The sequence below is a fragment of the Battus philenor genome, unplaced genomic scaffold (genome assembly GCF_028537555.1).
Source record: "Battus philenor isolate CCGP_79_NKW_IND1 unplaced genomic scaffold, ilBatPhil1.0.hap1 SCAF_2, whole genome shotgun sequence".
Taxonomy (NCBI): Eukaryota; Metazoa; Arthropoda; class Insecta; order Lepidoptera; family Papilionidae; genus Battus; species Battus philenor.
This window is the reverse complement of record NW_027181682.1, coordinates 10,839,681-10,854,760: the sequence shown is the minus strand read 5'-3', so window position 1 is coordinate 10,854,760 and position 15,080 is coordinate 10,839,681. Positions and strand designations below refer to the sequence as shown.

Sequence of the window (15,080 nt, the reverse complement as noted above, 5' to 3'; positions counted from 1 at the left end):
TATAAATATTGATTTATGAAAGCAATACTCAACAAAAGTGAAATAAATACTATTGGTTTAACATTTTATGGTCTTCACGATAATTTGATTTCTTTATAACAACGTCACAACCAAGAAAGTTAAATTTCTATAAATAAAGGAACTTTTGTACAGTAGTTAGCCAAAGCGATTGTCATAAGTTCCAAATTGCATTAGACTATACTAGAGAGACGGATGTTTACGATTACTATAGTAAGCCTAACAAGTTTGTATTTTATTTAGGATGTCTCGTCACGTTCTTCTGTCGCGATTGGCGGAGCAGTTCCAGTCGTCTTCGACTCCATCGGCTCAGCGATTTCCATCACCACACCGCACCCCATCGCCCCATTCACCTAAATCCCCACAATCGCTTCCGCGTACTCCTTCACACTCCCCTGACTCTTTAACTCATCACCGATTGGATCTTCTACAACTTGGAGACATCGAAATCGCTGGCAGAGCACTAAAGCAATACGCACGAGCTACTGGTAATAATAGATACTAGCTTAATTTATACCAAGTTCTTCTTTCCGATTGATTTTCTATTTCGGGCATCTTTGCACCTCTACATTCCATTAAAAGAAGAAGCTAATCTTTAGCATCCTTTTGGAGTGTTCGGCCAAGAATTTACTAAAAAAAATTAAGGCTGACCGCTCTTATTACTCGTCCAAATCAAACCCCGTAAAGTTTAAAAGCCGACGGGTACATAGCATAAGCTAGTGTGTTGTAGAAAATGTAAAAAGTTTAATATGTTGTTTTAAACAAAATTGAAGTTTTATGAGCAGATGTCGGTTGTGCTATAAGAATGATCTAGTAAAGACGAGCATAAAGTTTTGGAAAGTTAATAGCATAATACAAATTGGTTGAATTCATGGATGTAAATCATTATTATTATAAAAGTTTCTTATAATTGCAATATTTTGTTTCCTTATTTGTATATACCTACATTCATTGGTAATAATGCTTTATTTTCTGTTCAGAGCTAGGGGCATTGATGTACTGCAGCAGTTTGGGTGCTTTGTACGGCGGCGCCAATGTGTGGCCGTTATTGATGCCGAGAGCATCTCCTCAATATTCCTCGCATCCACTTGAACACTTAAGACAAACTCCGCCAAAAGATGGTTGGTAACTATATTTTAATTAAGAATTGTTATTTTAACTTTCTATAATTCTTTAGTTAAAAATACTCTTATGTTAAAATTCAAGTTAGATTTCAATCAAGTTAGATTTGATGTAAAAGGTATTCTTAATTTTTAACGAAACATGCGAGTTTGTTAGTTAATTTAGGCATACAAAAATAATTTCTTAAATAAAAGAAAAAGAAATCCTGTATTTTAGAGCCAGGTCATTATGAAACTTGTATTCACCTCGGCCTCCTTACGTGTCTTCTTCTACACGCGGCTCATTAGAATAGCTATCTGTCTTTTTTGCCGATTAATAACGCGTACCACTGATACGTTGCCGTTTACATGTCGTTTACCTCCACAACCGGAGCAAACGTACATGTTTCCTACACGCCAAGGAAAAGCAGTTCATACCTACACAACAAGCGCCATTCATTGTCATTGTGTTCAAATTTTTTATGTATTCAAATTGCCTCTTATCCACGAACGTACCGGTTTCGACGGAACTTTCAAGATAATGAAACTAGCGGGCCTAGATTCAAAAACAACTTGATTTTTAAGGATATATTTATTTTGTAAAGATATTGTTAAGGTATTAATTATAAGCTATAGATTTAACAAACGAACGTAGTCGAAATGTAAATGTAAATAATTTAATAAATAAAAAAACGAGCTTAGAAAGGATATGTGTCGGTTTAGCTAGTTAACTAGATCATAAAAAAACGTATTGCACAATAATTTCACTGCCTGAATACATCAAATTCGGTAACACTGTTAAATCTAAACGAAGATTTTTTTTTATTCTACGAATAATATTTTTAATGAATAGCATATTAAGTTTTAAAAAGCAATTTCTGGTAGTTATTTTGTAGCATTGATTAACACGGGATTATGGCCACAAAAAAATATGTCCCGTAAGTGTATGAATGCGTTTGGTGAGTGAGAGAACTAGGGAAAAAATTATTAGTAAAGTTTTATGACAACTTTTTAAGGCCTTTAAAGTAAGTGAAATAATTATTAGTAATAACTTATTCTACTGGCTATATTACCTAGGAATTTCGTTCTGGTCCGAGTGACGTAATCGGTCGACAAACATTGGCACACCTGTACAGATTTCATAAGTCATTTTACAGACGTCCTATTTGACCCGACGACTTTAAATTTAGCAGCGCCGCGTGAAGATGATTAAGGTTAAATATTAATAGTGAATATTTATTTAAGACGACGAAGAAGAACTGCCGCTGAATCTATCGATGAAAAATCGTCAAATCTGGTCACCGGGCAGCGCTTGCGAGCGCGAGCAAGAAGATACGGGAGAAGAGTCACCTCGCTTACAATGGGAGAGCAAAGAATACGGCGAAACTCCTTTGGAGTTGGTAAAGAGATGTCGGAGCAGCCCCGACGAGTCTGAACGGGCCGTAAGCGCAGAGCAGCGCTGCCCGTCGAATCCCGCTTATCAAACATTCCCACCCCCGACTTCGCAGCCCGGAGACATCATCTTCAATCTGCCTCTCAAGAACGAAAATAGAAACGAGAAATCCTTCCAGGTACGGTGCTTCTATTAATCTATTTTTATAACGCTTCGATTCAATCGACCAATAAATAGCGACATCGTTTAACAAGATCAGGATAACTGTACTGTTTCCGTTCGAAATGGTTTTAAATAGCAAACCAGTACCTGTTTTAGTTTTTTTACAAATCAAATAGCAAAAACTGACCTTGTCTTAATAAGTACTCTGGAATCGAAACAAGTCGCGCGTCCCCGCATGCGGCTCACTCGCTGCTCGTCTTCTCGCCTTTTTTATATTTTTCCTTTTTCTTCCACCGCATCATTATAAAAATCCGCATCGGTTTTAATCAAAATTCCAACTTTTAATATCACGCCGAGGTACTTTATAATTGGACGAATAATTATTTAGTGTCATATGACGATAAGAGTGCCGTCGTTAAATATTTAAAAAGGATACTCTTCTTCAATTTTATTGGAAAGTGGGTTTTACTTGTATATAATACTGATATGTTGTGATATCATTACTAACCTGAACTTAATGGTTTGTCGCTCAAACATTGCATACCCATTTATTGAGTACATAGTTTATCTATCTATATATACATGTACTCGATTTGCAATGAACACCTACTCACCCGCCAAAAGTCTACACACCTACCATTGTTAAACACAATAAAAGAAAAATATATTTACATATGTAAAGAATTAAATAAAACACAAATCTAATGAAAATAATTAAATGCCAAATAATTGCGACAAACACAATGTCTTTTTCTAGCATTTTACATCGATGATATTTTATCTTATATTTAACCCATCGGTAATATAGATCACACATCCGAGCTGATAACAAAACTATCGAAAAAAACATCATAAACCAAATTAATAAACTTCTTTCTAAAGAATATGATATAGATCTTACAAGACATATGTGGTCAAAGAAATTACACCTAAAAAGACAGTGCGGAACACCTGAACCGAACGGGGGACATCTGGCATATATATTTAACGCCTGATTCCATTAAATATATATGAAATTTAATGTTTTATATTATACATGTGATATGAAATCTTTTGCTATTTGAAACCATATTTATGTAGCAATATTCATGGTTGAATATTAATGTTTAAGAACCGTGAAAATTGGTTTAAAGTGTAAATTAAGGGTTATATAAATCGTAAATGTAATTGTTAATAAGCGCTAAAATGCTAGGCGGGTTGCGTCCGGTGTACGGTAGCGGCGACGCGTGCGAGCCACGCGCCCGCCGGCGCATCTGAATGCATATGGACTCCGCTTCATTTGATTTATTATACTTCATAATTTCAAAATTTCATATGCAACTATTTGCTAAATAATTCAAATATTCAAATATAAATATTCAAATATAATAAATCAATAATTCAAAATTAAAAGTGAATTTCTTCTACAACAAGTATTGGATCATCTTTATTATCGTTTTAGTTGTCCTCTTCTGTACAAAAATATCTTATATTTAGATCTAGTCTTATAGGACTGGTTGAAAGCCTGCGTCCATGGCCATGATTTCCGCTTTCTCCACCTTTAGACCCTATCAACCGTTTAAGCTTATTCTAAGAAACCTAAACATTAAATAAAAATTTGCTCTTGGCATAGTCTCAGCTACCACCACTTCTAGTAGAAACGGATTTCAACCCAAACCTAAATGTTAAAAGCAAACCATAACGCTTGGCATCAAGTAAACAGTTTTATAAAACGCTTAAGCCATTTGTTCGAGTTTTATAATTTAAACGACCAAATTTTTTGCATTTACAAATTGAGACAAATATTGCTAAAACCGAGGAGGAAATTTTAATTACATTGTTCTATTCAAAGGCACAGATAGTGAAACCAGTACAGCTAAATATATTCATGACTTAACAAACAATTGTCATCAAATTTCGGGTCAATCACCTTTTCGATTATTCTTGAAATACAGTAAACTAAAAGACCATAAATAAAACTAAAGTCGTTTGACTGCACTTTAGCATTTTTAATTCAGAAAGACGATATTCAAAACAGACTTTAATAAAAAAATCTCCGTTTATGCGGAGTATCGTCGATAACCATATGTATATGGTCATGTCCCCAGCACCTGTGTTGTTTATAAGAGTCCATCGACGTTATAAAAGGGCCAAAAAAACTGTCAGTTTTTTTAAGGCGCGAGTCGAAGCAGCTGCCCCGCCAACTGTCACAGCGGGCCGCCACGCGGATTTGTGCCGCGGATTATCGTTTGCCGCATATTTAACGACTAACCACCCGACTAATGGTCTCATAACTTTCTTTTGTATTACGTTTAAAGAAAATACTAAATTATATATCACACTTACAATATACTTCATATTACATTTATCACGATTTGTAACTAACCGTTTAACGTTTAAATATTGAAGCTATTAATTTCGCCGATAACAAATTAATTTAATATAGAGATAACACTAAAATTAAATGAATGCGCGGAAATCATGCACGGCTGTGTATTTTCAGGTTTCAAGTGTCAATAACAAAGTTAGGTTCTAGAGAAAAACAGTAATTTTACCAAAATTGTATTAATCGGCCGTGTATTCAAAATATTATATTAGTAACTACCTGATCCCGCAAACGTTGTTTTGCAAAAAAAATTGACATTTTAATTTACAAATAAAAAATAAAGGTTGATCGTAGAGGGATGAAAATTTATGGTTGTATGTATTCTTGTATGCTGTATCATAAAAAAATTAAAACAAAAAATTTCGTTAAATAAATAAAAATTTTTTTTTAAGTGTGAACAACCTTTATCACTTAGGGGTATAGAAAATAGATAGTAGCCGATTCTCAGACCTACTGAATACGCATATTAAATTTGGTAAAAATCAGTCAAGCCGTTTCAGAGGAGTTCAAGTTCGATCACCGTGACACGAGAATTTTATATATTAGATGTAAATAATAAATTTAGGAAAATAACCAAATAAAAAATAAAAACCGGAACTTTCTTTTCATTTTGTTGCAAACACAACCATTATTATATATTAGTATCGCCTAAAGAATCAGTGTTGTTATAATACAAGAAGTTATAAATAAATTTATAATCTGAAGGAGTATTAGGTATATTACCGTAAAATAGCAGGCCATGATGAACAATTGTATGTAGAAGACAGGTCCATCGTGAGTACTATGATAAACCTTCATATTACGGCTTTATTATGAAACGAACTTAAAGAAAGTACACCTAAATAATTAAAAAGGCCTATTTAAACTTTTATAGCCCAGAAAATGGCCTATTAAATAAAATATAATGTTTTCGTTTATTTTATTTATTTATGATACAAAAGGAAAATCGACAGATCTAAAGAACAACGAATAGGAGCATTTTAAAAGAAAGCTCAATTGGAAAATTAATCTTGTTACGAACTAAAATATTCTAAATTAATGGTAAGTGACAATAGATCTCTTATTAAGGTACATAAAATATTTAAAATGAGCATGACGTTTACAAGGAGTAGAAGCTAAGTTTCTGATGCACGATAATGTATTGCATAGCGCCGTTCGGTCAATGTATATGTAATGTATACATTATCTAAACTGAACTCATTACTCATTAAATAAACATCAAATTTTCACCACTGACGTTCTTGCGGTGCCGTATGCAGCTAATGATTAAATAAGATATAAATTATAAGTAGATTTAAAATCACTTTAAAGATTATGTTCAAGTAATCGTAAGATGACATTAATGTGTGTTTAGTCTGTAAAAATCTGAAATATTATTTTGAAAGTATTGTTGCAATGCCTGAGCATTCATGAAATCCCAGAAGGTCCTTTAGATTCATGTGTGTATATATTAGAAAATATTTATCAAATGCAACTAAAGACGACATAATTATTATCTGATTTTCTATTTCTATTTTTGATAACAAAATTTAAAAAATCTTAGTGCGAACTTTTTATTAACGTGTTAAGAATGATTTTGTGAATCTGTTAAAAATATTGTGTATTCCTTTTGCCCATTAACACCTAAACAATGTTTTTGTATTTCTCTTAAACAAACTCTTACAACACAAACGGAACGATGTTTCAAACATCGAACACAACTGAGTAAATAAATCTAAAACTTGAAACCTTTGTATAGTAAGTGTGCGTACTTGTGAACGGAATATTAAACCAAAGTATCAGAATTTGTTTACTGGACAAAGAATATCACACATGCATACTGCTTAGTTAAACATAATCAACGATTAATGCCAAAGGAAATTAAAATATATTTGTTCGTAAACGAGTTAATAGTAAGCTAAATTTTGAAACGGAATACTGTTTTTTATAAAGTCCTTTACAAAAATTATTCCTACTTACGCTCATATTCGACTGTAAATTGTCATTGAAGTATTACTTCTAGAGTGACAGCTCAAGTTTTGGTTTTCTTTTGAGGATTCCTGCAACCAGAAGCCTAAGCTATCTAAGAACTTGAAAACCTCTTGGCTTTGCCTAAGAGAACAAGAAACCTTTGTTAAATATCAAACCGCACCAGAAAGGAATATGTTAAAATTATTTTACACAATGAATTTTTGTAAAAGAAAAGCTAATAATTATTAAAAACAAGAAAAAAACTATTTGTCTCTTAGTAGTAGTTCTAATTACCGATAAAATGCTAATTAGTGGGCAGTAAAAATGGACAGTAAATTAGATCACGGAAAATCAAAGGAACTAGTAGAAAGGAGTTAAAGTGCCCTGTTATTAGAAGATTACTAGCTGCCAGCGAGTGATGGCCGCTGACAACTGTCTTGTGCGTCTAATTACTTTTTTTAATTGAATGTTATACGTTATGATTGTAATTAAAGTATTTTGTGTAACAACAGCCTCGGTAATTAAATAATATATAAGAAGGAATGTATTTGATATTTTAGATAATTAATAAACAAAATTATTGAAAACTCATTCAATCACTGTGATCACAAAAAAAAATTGAAGACTGTTATGGTTTGTTATTTAATAACAAACACAATAAGCATAATAAAATAATCATTATATTTTCAGTATTATATTATTTATGGAATAAATTCAAACATTTTTCGAGAACAACATAACTATAAATAATCGTAGACTTCCTTGATCGCGTACCTTTTAATACATTTTTGTTAGAACGTTTTACCTCTTGTCACGTAGTTTCTTTTATTTAATTTCTTTGAAGCGGGTGTGAATGCAAAATCATTCATACACACCCGCTTCGCTTGATTCGTTTTTTAAATCTTATTTTTGTATTAATTGCAGTAATATGTTATTAATAAATAATGACTTTTGTTTTGTTTATACAGTGTAAGCAGTGCGGTAAATGTTTTAAACGGTCCAGTACGCTGTCGACTCACTTACTTATCCATTCGGATACTAGACCTTACCCTTGTCAATACTGCGGCAAAAGGTTCCACCAAAAGTCAGATATGAAGAAGCATACCTACATCCACACGGGTAAGTCGTTCGCGTGCGAAAGATACACACACATACACAGCTTATTTATACGATAACGTTTACATGACACTACCAGTGTTAACAACAAAAAGTAGTGAGTACAGATTTCTTATTTTTGTAGTTATTGAAAAAGTAATTATTGCAATTACTTATGCAATACGTATCGTTTTTAAATATTTACGAACTTTCTTACGCATTTGTACAGAAAATTATAGGCCAAATGTAAAGTTACGTTTCATAAAAGTTATAATTGGAGTTTGACATTTCGTGTTATAGATCTGAAAATAATTTACTTGTAACCGGAAACATTTTATAACAGAAATTTGTGCTGTTGTAGTGATAAAAAAAACTTTTTTTGGTTATTTAGTGACGAACGAAATAAAGAAGAGCTACTGTCACTGACAAGTGAAGAGATATTTGTAAGATGTATGTTGTATTTGTAAAACTCGGGTATCAATCTGTGGCTGTGAAATTATAAAAATTGTGTAAACCAACGAAAAATGTGTGAAAGCCGAATACAAACACTTCCATAACTATCTACCAAATTATTTAAAACTTGACCAACTTCCCTGACAACTACATAATCTTAAAAATTTAGTTACAGATTTAATATTGTTAGCACAGATGCAGAATTAAAATTATTTGACCAGTAGCAACTATGCGTCATATATAGACTGAGGACATAACGAGACGCGAAAGGGGACCCATTTTTGTGAATCTGACTCTCGCATGGAGACAGGAACTTAAAAAAACAAAAGTTACTTTCCGGTAAATACGATACGGAGAATTTTACCAAAGAAGTCCCAGAAAAAGGATAGAATTAATAATAAAACTACAAGAAGAAATCGAAAAAGAAGATAAAACAATGATACAATGATAGTTTTAAAATTAAAGGAAAAACCAACACGAATAAGATAAACGAGAAAAGGAAGCAATTATCTTCTAAACTACCTATTTGAATAAGAGAATAAATTTCTTAAAAAGTACCAAAAAAAAAACGATTAGAATTTCATGAAACGGACAACAGTCCTTAAAAAACCTTTTCTGTAAATCGGTTGGTCATCGCGGAGAAGCTAAACCATCGCTTCCCAAACCACACTTAAAACCAAAAAAAGTAAGAAAGACATGAAAAAAAGAATAACATCACAAAGTCTCTACATAGCAAGGTTTAATATTAAAACATAATTATTGGAAAGCATAATAGAAAAGCACGCTGGTAGGTCAATAAATTAAGGCATTATGGGTTTATATGAGACAAGAAAAGCAAAAGAAACAACAGAAGAATACACAGAATATAGTATTCTTTCTAATGAAGTATGTTTCTTGATACAAAAAATTAAAAAAGTAAGATAATAAATCCCAAGTGTCTCGAAGCGTTACTATAATTACAAATAACTGCATCAGGTCATTTGTCTATCATCATCATACGCCCCTGCAGAACAATGCACTGGGTAAGATATAGAGCATTTTATACTCTATTCACACAAAAAATATATAATCAATATGATAAGCTAGAAACAGAGTTAATTTTTTTTTAAATAACTATCTCCGCTAAGATGTCATACTAACAATTATGTAAAAGGCCTTCTACAGCAAATAAAAGAAAAAAATAATAGAAATATTAAGCAACAAAAAAGCTATACGACGAGAACCTTCGAGAAAATTGTAATTAATTTTAAAAATGTAAAGTAAGAAAACGGCCTGATATCATAAATTAAGCCACACAATCCCACAAAGAACTTTACACTGGCCCAGATAACACGTACGGAAAATACGTTACATAAAACTGAAGGAGTTTAATGAAGAAAATGCAAACCAAGAGATACCAAGAATTCTCCCTTCAGAGATCTAGTACGCTATTAAAAATCCCAAAAAAAGTCGAGACGAACTTCGAGGAGAAGATATAACTAAGGAAACTCTTAAAACTCAATCCACCGTACTCTTAAAACCTCTGCAAGCCTTGTTCAATAATATCCTTAAAACCAAATCAATCCTTGTATCCAAAAAACGATATGTATCTGCTTTATAAATTACACAAAAGCATTTGAACATTTGAAACCACATGGACAGCACTTACGCAACAAAGCTTCAATCAATTCTTCTATATATGTAAATCTAATTTAAAATATATACGCCATAAATCTTGCCGTACTTTGGCAAGACTTATTATATGCCTAGAAAGCGAAAATGCAGAGTTTCCGACAAAAAAAGGAGGCAGGGGAACCCGATCTCCTCGAAATTATCACATCAGTGCTCGTAAAATTTTACGAATTAACTATATCGCCTTGCCTAATATACGGATGTCAGAAGTGGTCATTCATGGAAATGAGATGAAGATAGAGTAGCCATCTGCCAAGGTAAGATGGAAAGCGTGCTCGGTCTAAAACTATCTGTTAAGATCAACAACATCAACGACAGAAAAAAAAAAGTAGATATAAAAAAAATAGCGAGACTTCTAAAGTGGCATTGGGCAGGACACGTCTGTAACACCAGATGGGCAAAACGGCTAACAGAACGGATACCCTTATGGATGCGAAAGACACGAGAACGCGATAAATGGATAGGTTTAGAAGAGGCCTACGCCAAAGAGGCAGTTACATCACTTTTTATTTGTAATGTCTTTGTCATAGTTTCAATTTGAAACCCTATGTATTTTTTTATCCTATAGTATATATGGTAATGAAAAAGCAAATTCCATAATATTTTTTTTAGTAACATAAATTATAAGACATAGAATATGAGTAATAGTAAAAATAAAGGCTATTTTTATTTCATTTTATTCGTTTATATGAGCCGTTTATAATTTGATAAGGAAAAAAACTAGTACAACAGTTACCGCCAGGGATGCAACGTTTAAACACGTGTAATTATCTTTTCGTCGTCCAATTGCGGCCGGTTCCCGCGGTAATGAATTTTCAGTGAGCAAAAAATGTAAGCTGCCGGACCGCGGTCGCGCTTATCACTTGTCTGAGGTCACGATTAATATAACCTTTGTCCGTAGTTTCTGTTCATTTATATCAACATTAATGACGTAAATATGTTACGTATTTATTTATTTTAAGACCTTTTGCGGCTCATGTTACTATATAACTAAATATTAGTCTAACTACATTTTTAATTAAATGATGAGATGTGCAAGAAGTACATACATTACTCAAGCTTTTGAAATACAAAATTGGCGGCAAAATCGTATCTTACTACTTTAAAGTACTATAGCATATTTAGTCCGGAACAAATCTGCAGTGTAGAAAATCTATATACAGTTGTAAAAATCAAAAATTATACAAATAAGTATAATCATTTTTCGATTATTTAAAGCAGATCATTTATTTAAAATTTAACGGAAAAAATATAATTTAAATGTTCTGCTATTCTTCACTACATGAATGTTAGTTGTCGGCCGAGACGGATTGAACGCCAAAAATGTCGCCAACATATTGACCATGGTCTGTGACATCTCGTCACGTAGCTGCGTCGTTTCGAATGATTTACGGTGGCCATACATGGTTGTCGTCCTCCGATAAATGCTCCATCATCAATATTCCAAAATGCGGTTCGTCTTGCAATTAGCCGCGCAGCCTTCACAGACCTTCACATGGCGCGACGATCACTGCACAAACAAAAAGTGTAGTTAAATCCTGTTCTATGTATAAAATTGCTTCGGCGTTTTTAACGTTATTTATCGATTCTCCACCGAAGGCGTTTGTCAAACCGACGACAGCACCTGTGTGACTATTTTAATCGATATTTCATATTCTTTGAAACATTAAAGCTATGGAAAAATGGAGATTGGTTTTTTTTAGCCACTTTTAGGAATGTTTTATATGCTAAGTGGTGTTACAAAGGTTAAGCTGAGATTACGAATCATCTGATCAAATACATTTTTTATTTCATTTCTAATAATCGAATATTAAAACTATAGCTGCCTATGATGTAAATGAAAAGAAATCAATCTATCTATAAACCATACGTTTTGTTTATTTAAAGCCTTTTATGGTTATATAATTTGTACCACACAGAATAAGTTATGCACTGAAAGCTTTTTGACTCTGTATAAACACAAGTAATTGTTGCAGGTGAGAAGCCACACAAGTGTGTAGTTTGTTCGAAAGCGTTCAGTCAGAGCTCGAATCTCATCACGCACATGCGCAAACACACCGGTTACAAGCCTTTCTCCTGTGGGATGTGCGATAAAGCGTTCCAGCGCAAAGTTGACTTGCGCCGCCATAGAGATTCCCAACATGCAGACTCCGTAGCAGAAGTGCCTATTGCAACAGTACCCTCACGTTATAGATATTACGGCGATGATTCTCCTTTACCTGTAACTCCGCTCGCTACAAACTGATTTACATTTTTAAATTGGATTAGCTTATAAAACTGGTAAAGTCTTACAAAATAATAGTAAATGGCTTGTTAAAAAATAATATAAGAATGCCTAATATATTATAAAACGAACTTTCATGTGCATTTTAAATTATACTTAATAATATTAATTATAAAAGGCATAAAAATAAAATTAAACTGTACAATAAACTGTTTATAATAATTCAAAACAAATGTTAAAAATTTAATGCCTCTCTGAACATTTCGAAATTCGTATTTTCAATTAAAATGTTACCAAAGAAAATAAGTTGAAAAACAAATTCCCGGACGTATCTTTTTAGATATACAACTTCGAAAATTTTTGTTTGTTATATAACTATGCCTAAAACAGTTTTTAGATTTTGTAAATAAAAAGATACATGCACTTTGCATTGCATTCCGATTAGTTAAGAAACAAATCCGTCCTAGGTTATGTGATATGTCCAGGCATTTCGTACATGGTACTTTTACTATTTTTACTACTTCTTGATAATACATTAATATTTCAAATAACTTTTGATAAACAGTTGTATATAAAATTGTTCTTAAGAAGTTCAATATTTTTGTCAATAATTTTCCGAGATACTGATTATATTTTACTTAGGTTAGATATAAAGGTTCATGAAATTGGACAAGTAATAATCGTTGATAGCTACATACGTGTATGTATTTTAAGTATTGCAGAAAATTTAATACATATTTAGTTTCTGACATGTGCAGCTTATATAAAAATGTTTAGAATATATTTTTTAACATTGTGTATTACCAGAATGTTTAATTTTATGGAACTAATATAATAATTCAGAATACCTAATCCAATTAAGAAATGAGTACAAAAGTCATATCTTTAAGAGATCTCAATATCAGTAGAGACAGTTGTATGTTTGGTACAGCGAGAATTTTGTGTAGACATGGTACTACTTCAAGATATTGGCCCTTTATCTATATATCAATTATTGTATTATTTTATAATAATTAATGTCACAAACGAGCTTTTCATGCCGACACATGTTCTCTTGAATTGATTCCGTCCTTTATATAAATTACATTGTACAACCGAGGCACATCATCCAATGTGTTAATGATCTAAACACTTAAAGCATTTAATTGGTTAAACGTTTATTTTAATTTTAAAAAGACCTTCTTTTTTCATTCCTACTTTTCATGTGTAGGTTTTCTATTAAGATACTTAGGTAATAAGTAATAACTGTATTTAAATATAAAAAAGTAATAACTGTAATAATTGAATACAAACCAAAGTAGAGTGTGTTTTAGTCGAATTTGAAACGCTTTTTATATTAAATTTAGTTAAGCAATCGTCATTAACTTTAACGAGCACTTTGTCGAGTCATTTATGTAAAAAATAATTTAAATGCCTTAGTTTAGTAAGAAAATTTAATGGTTTACGATACTTTAAATCAAAGCCTTAAATGGGACAATATGCCATTACTTGAATAGGTATTTATATGTAAGCACGTTCTTATAAAGGATCTTTACCACATCGAAGCTACCATCAAGCTGGTTACCATTACAAGGTTTGGTTACCACAAGTTTCCTTACGTCAACTTGCAATACAAGTTTATGAAAACCTGTAATGAAAGCTCGACGATATTTTTGTTTACAATTTTAAGTTTTCAACACTAGTTTCCTACAGAATAAAACCAATTTTCCTTTAGCGTAGTACTAAATTTTAAGAAAATTGAAGTGTTATGTTGTCTTTTGTACATAGAATGTAAGTCATGTAATGTACGAGGCTGCTAATTGTACAAGACTGCACGCTACCATGTAACTACTATTAATAATAAGAAACAATTGTTTTACTTGTACTTTTTTCATAATTTTGGACATAACGTATTATTGGCCTTTATAAAAATAAAATGTTTTGCCATATAGCGATGGTGTCAAGTTTGAAACTACACGTGCAATGTAGATAACGGCTAGAACACCAAAGACAACAATGTTTATTTAGGTGTATGTATACCAATTGTTGGAGTTTTAGTAAGCATGAGGTGGTTTTACTTCTTGTGGTGATTGCATTCCCGACATCAGAACTAGCACCAGTGTTGTGCGGTAAAACCGTTATAATGCAGCTTCGGTGTTTTGATATGATTCATGTGAATATAAATACGTATATAGTGAGTTGATGACACAAAGTTTCATCAGGTATTATTACTTGAATTTGTAATCTGTTAAGGCCAGTTAATAATAAATATTTATGAATAAAATTACTCTTTTATTATTCCGTATTTATAAACAATAAAATCGATTTAAGTAGGTACACATAATAAAATAATAATCATATGTATATTAAAAGCACAATCACTATATCAAAAATTAAATTTAAATTATAAGTTAACAGTACCTCTTGGCTTTCTAAGATATTGATGAATTTGTAACTAAAATTTCTAGTGAATTAGGATAAAAAAAATATTTTATATAGTCGCTATTCACGACGAAATTATTTTTTTTATTATTTTACCATTAGTTTATATCGATTAATATGCCCGCAAAAAATTCCATGGACTAGATAAAGATTTAAATGTTAAACACAATTTTATCGGTGATAATGGGTGTTTGTTGACCTACTAAAAGTCATCACTTAATCCATGAA

At 32.0% G+C, this 15,080-nt stretch overlaps 1 protein-coding gene across 1 annotated transcript; it reads left to right on the top strand.

Moving 5' to 3' along the window:
* The first annotated feature begins 262 nt into the window (after window positions 1-262).
* On the top strand, window positions 263-12,452 carry LOC137922432 (zinc finger protein sens-like). The gene is made up of 5 exons (XM_068765418.1): window positions 263-506; window positions 999-1,139; window positions 2,364-2,689; window positions 7,957-8,107; window positions 12,184-12,452. Exons 1-5 carry the CDS (start codon window positions 263-265, stop codon window positions 12,450-12,452), a joined length of 1,131 nt encoding a protein of 376 aa, XP_068621519.1.
* The last annotated feature ends 2,628 nt before the right edge of the window (window positions 12,453-15,080 follow it).

Excerpts from the sequence above, each read along its gene's own strand:
- LOC137922432 (XM_068765418.1), top strand. The coding sequence starts at position 263 with ATGTCTCGTCACGTTCTTCTGTCGCGATTGGCGGAGCAGTTCCAGTCG. Across the intron at positions 1,140-2,363 it reads ACAAACTCCGCCAAAAGATG|ACGACGAAGAAGAACTGCCG; the intron begins GTTGGTAACTAT and ends TATTTATTTAAG. Across the intron at positions 8,108-12,183 it reads GCATACCTACATCCACACGG|GTGAGAAGCCACACAAGTGT; the intron begins GTAAGTCGTTCG and ends TAATTGTTGCAG.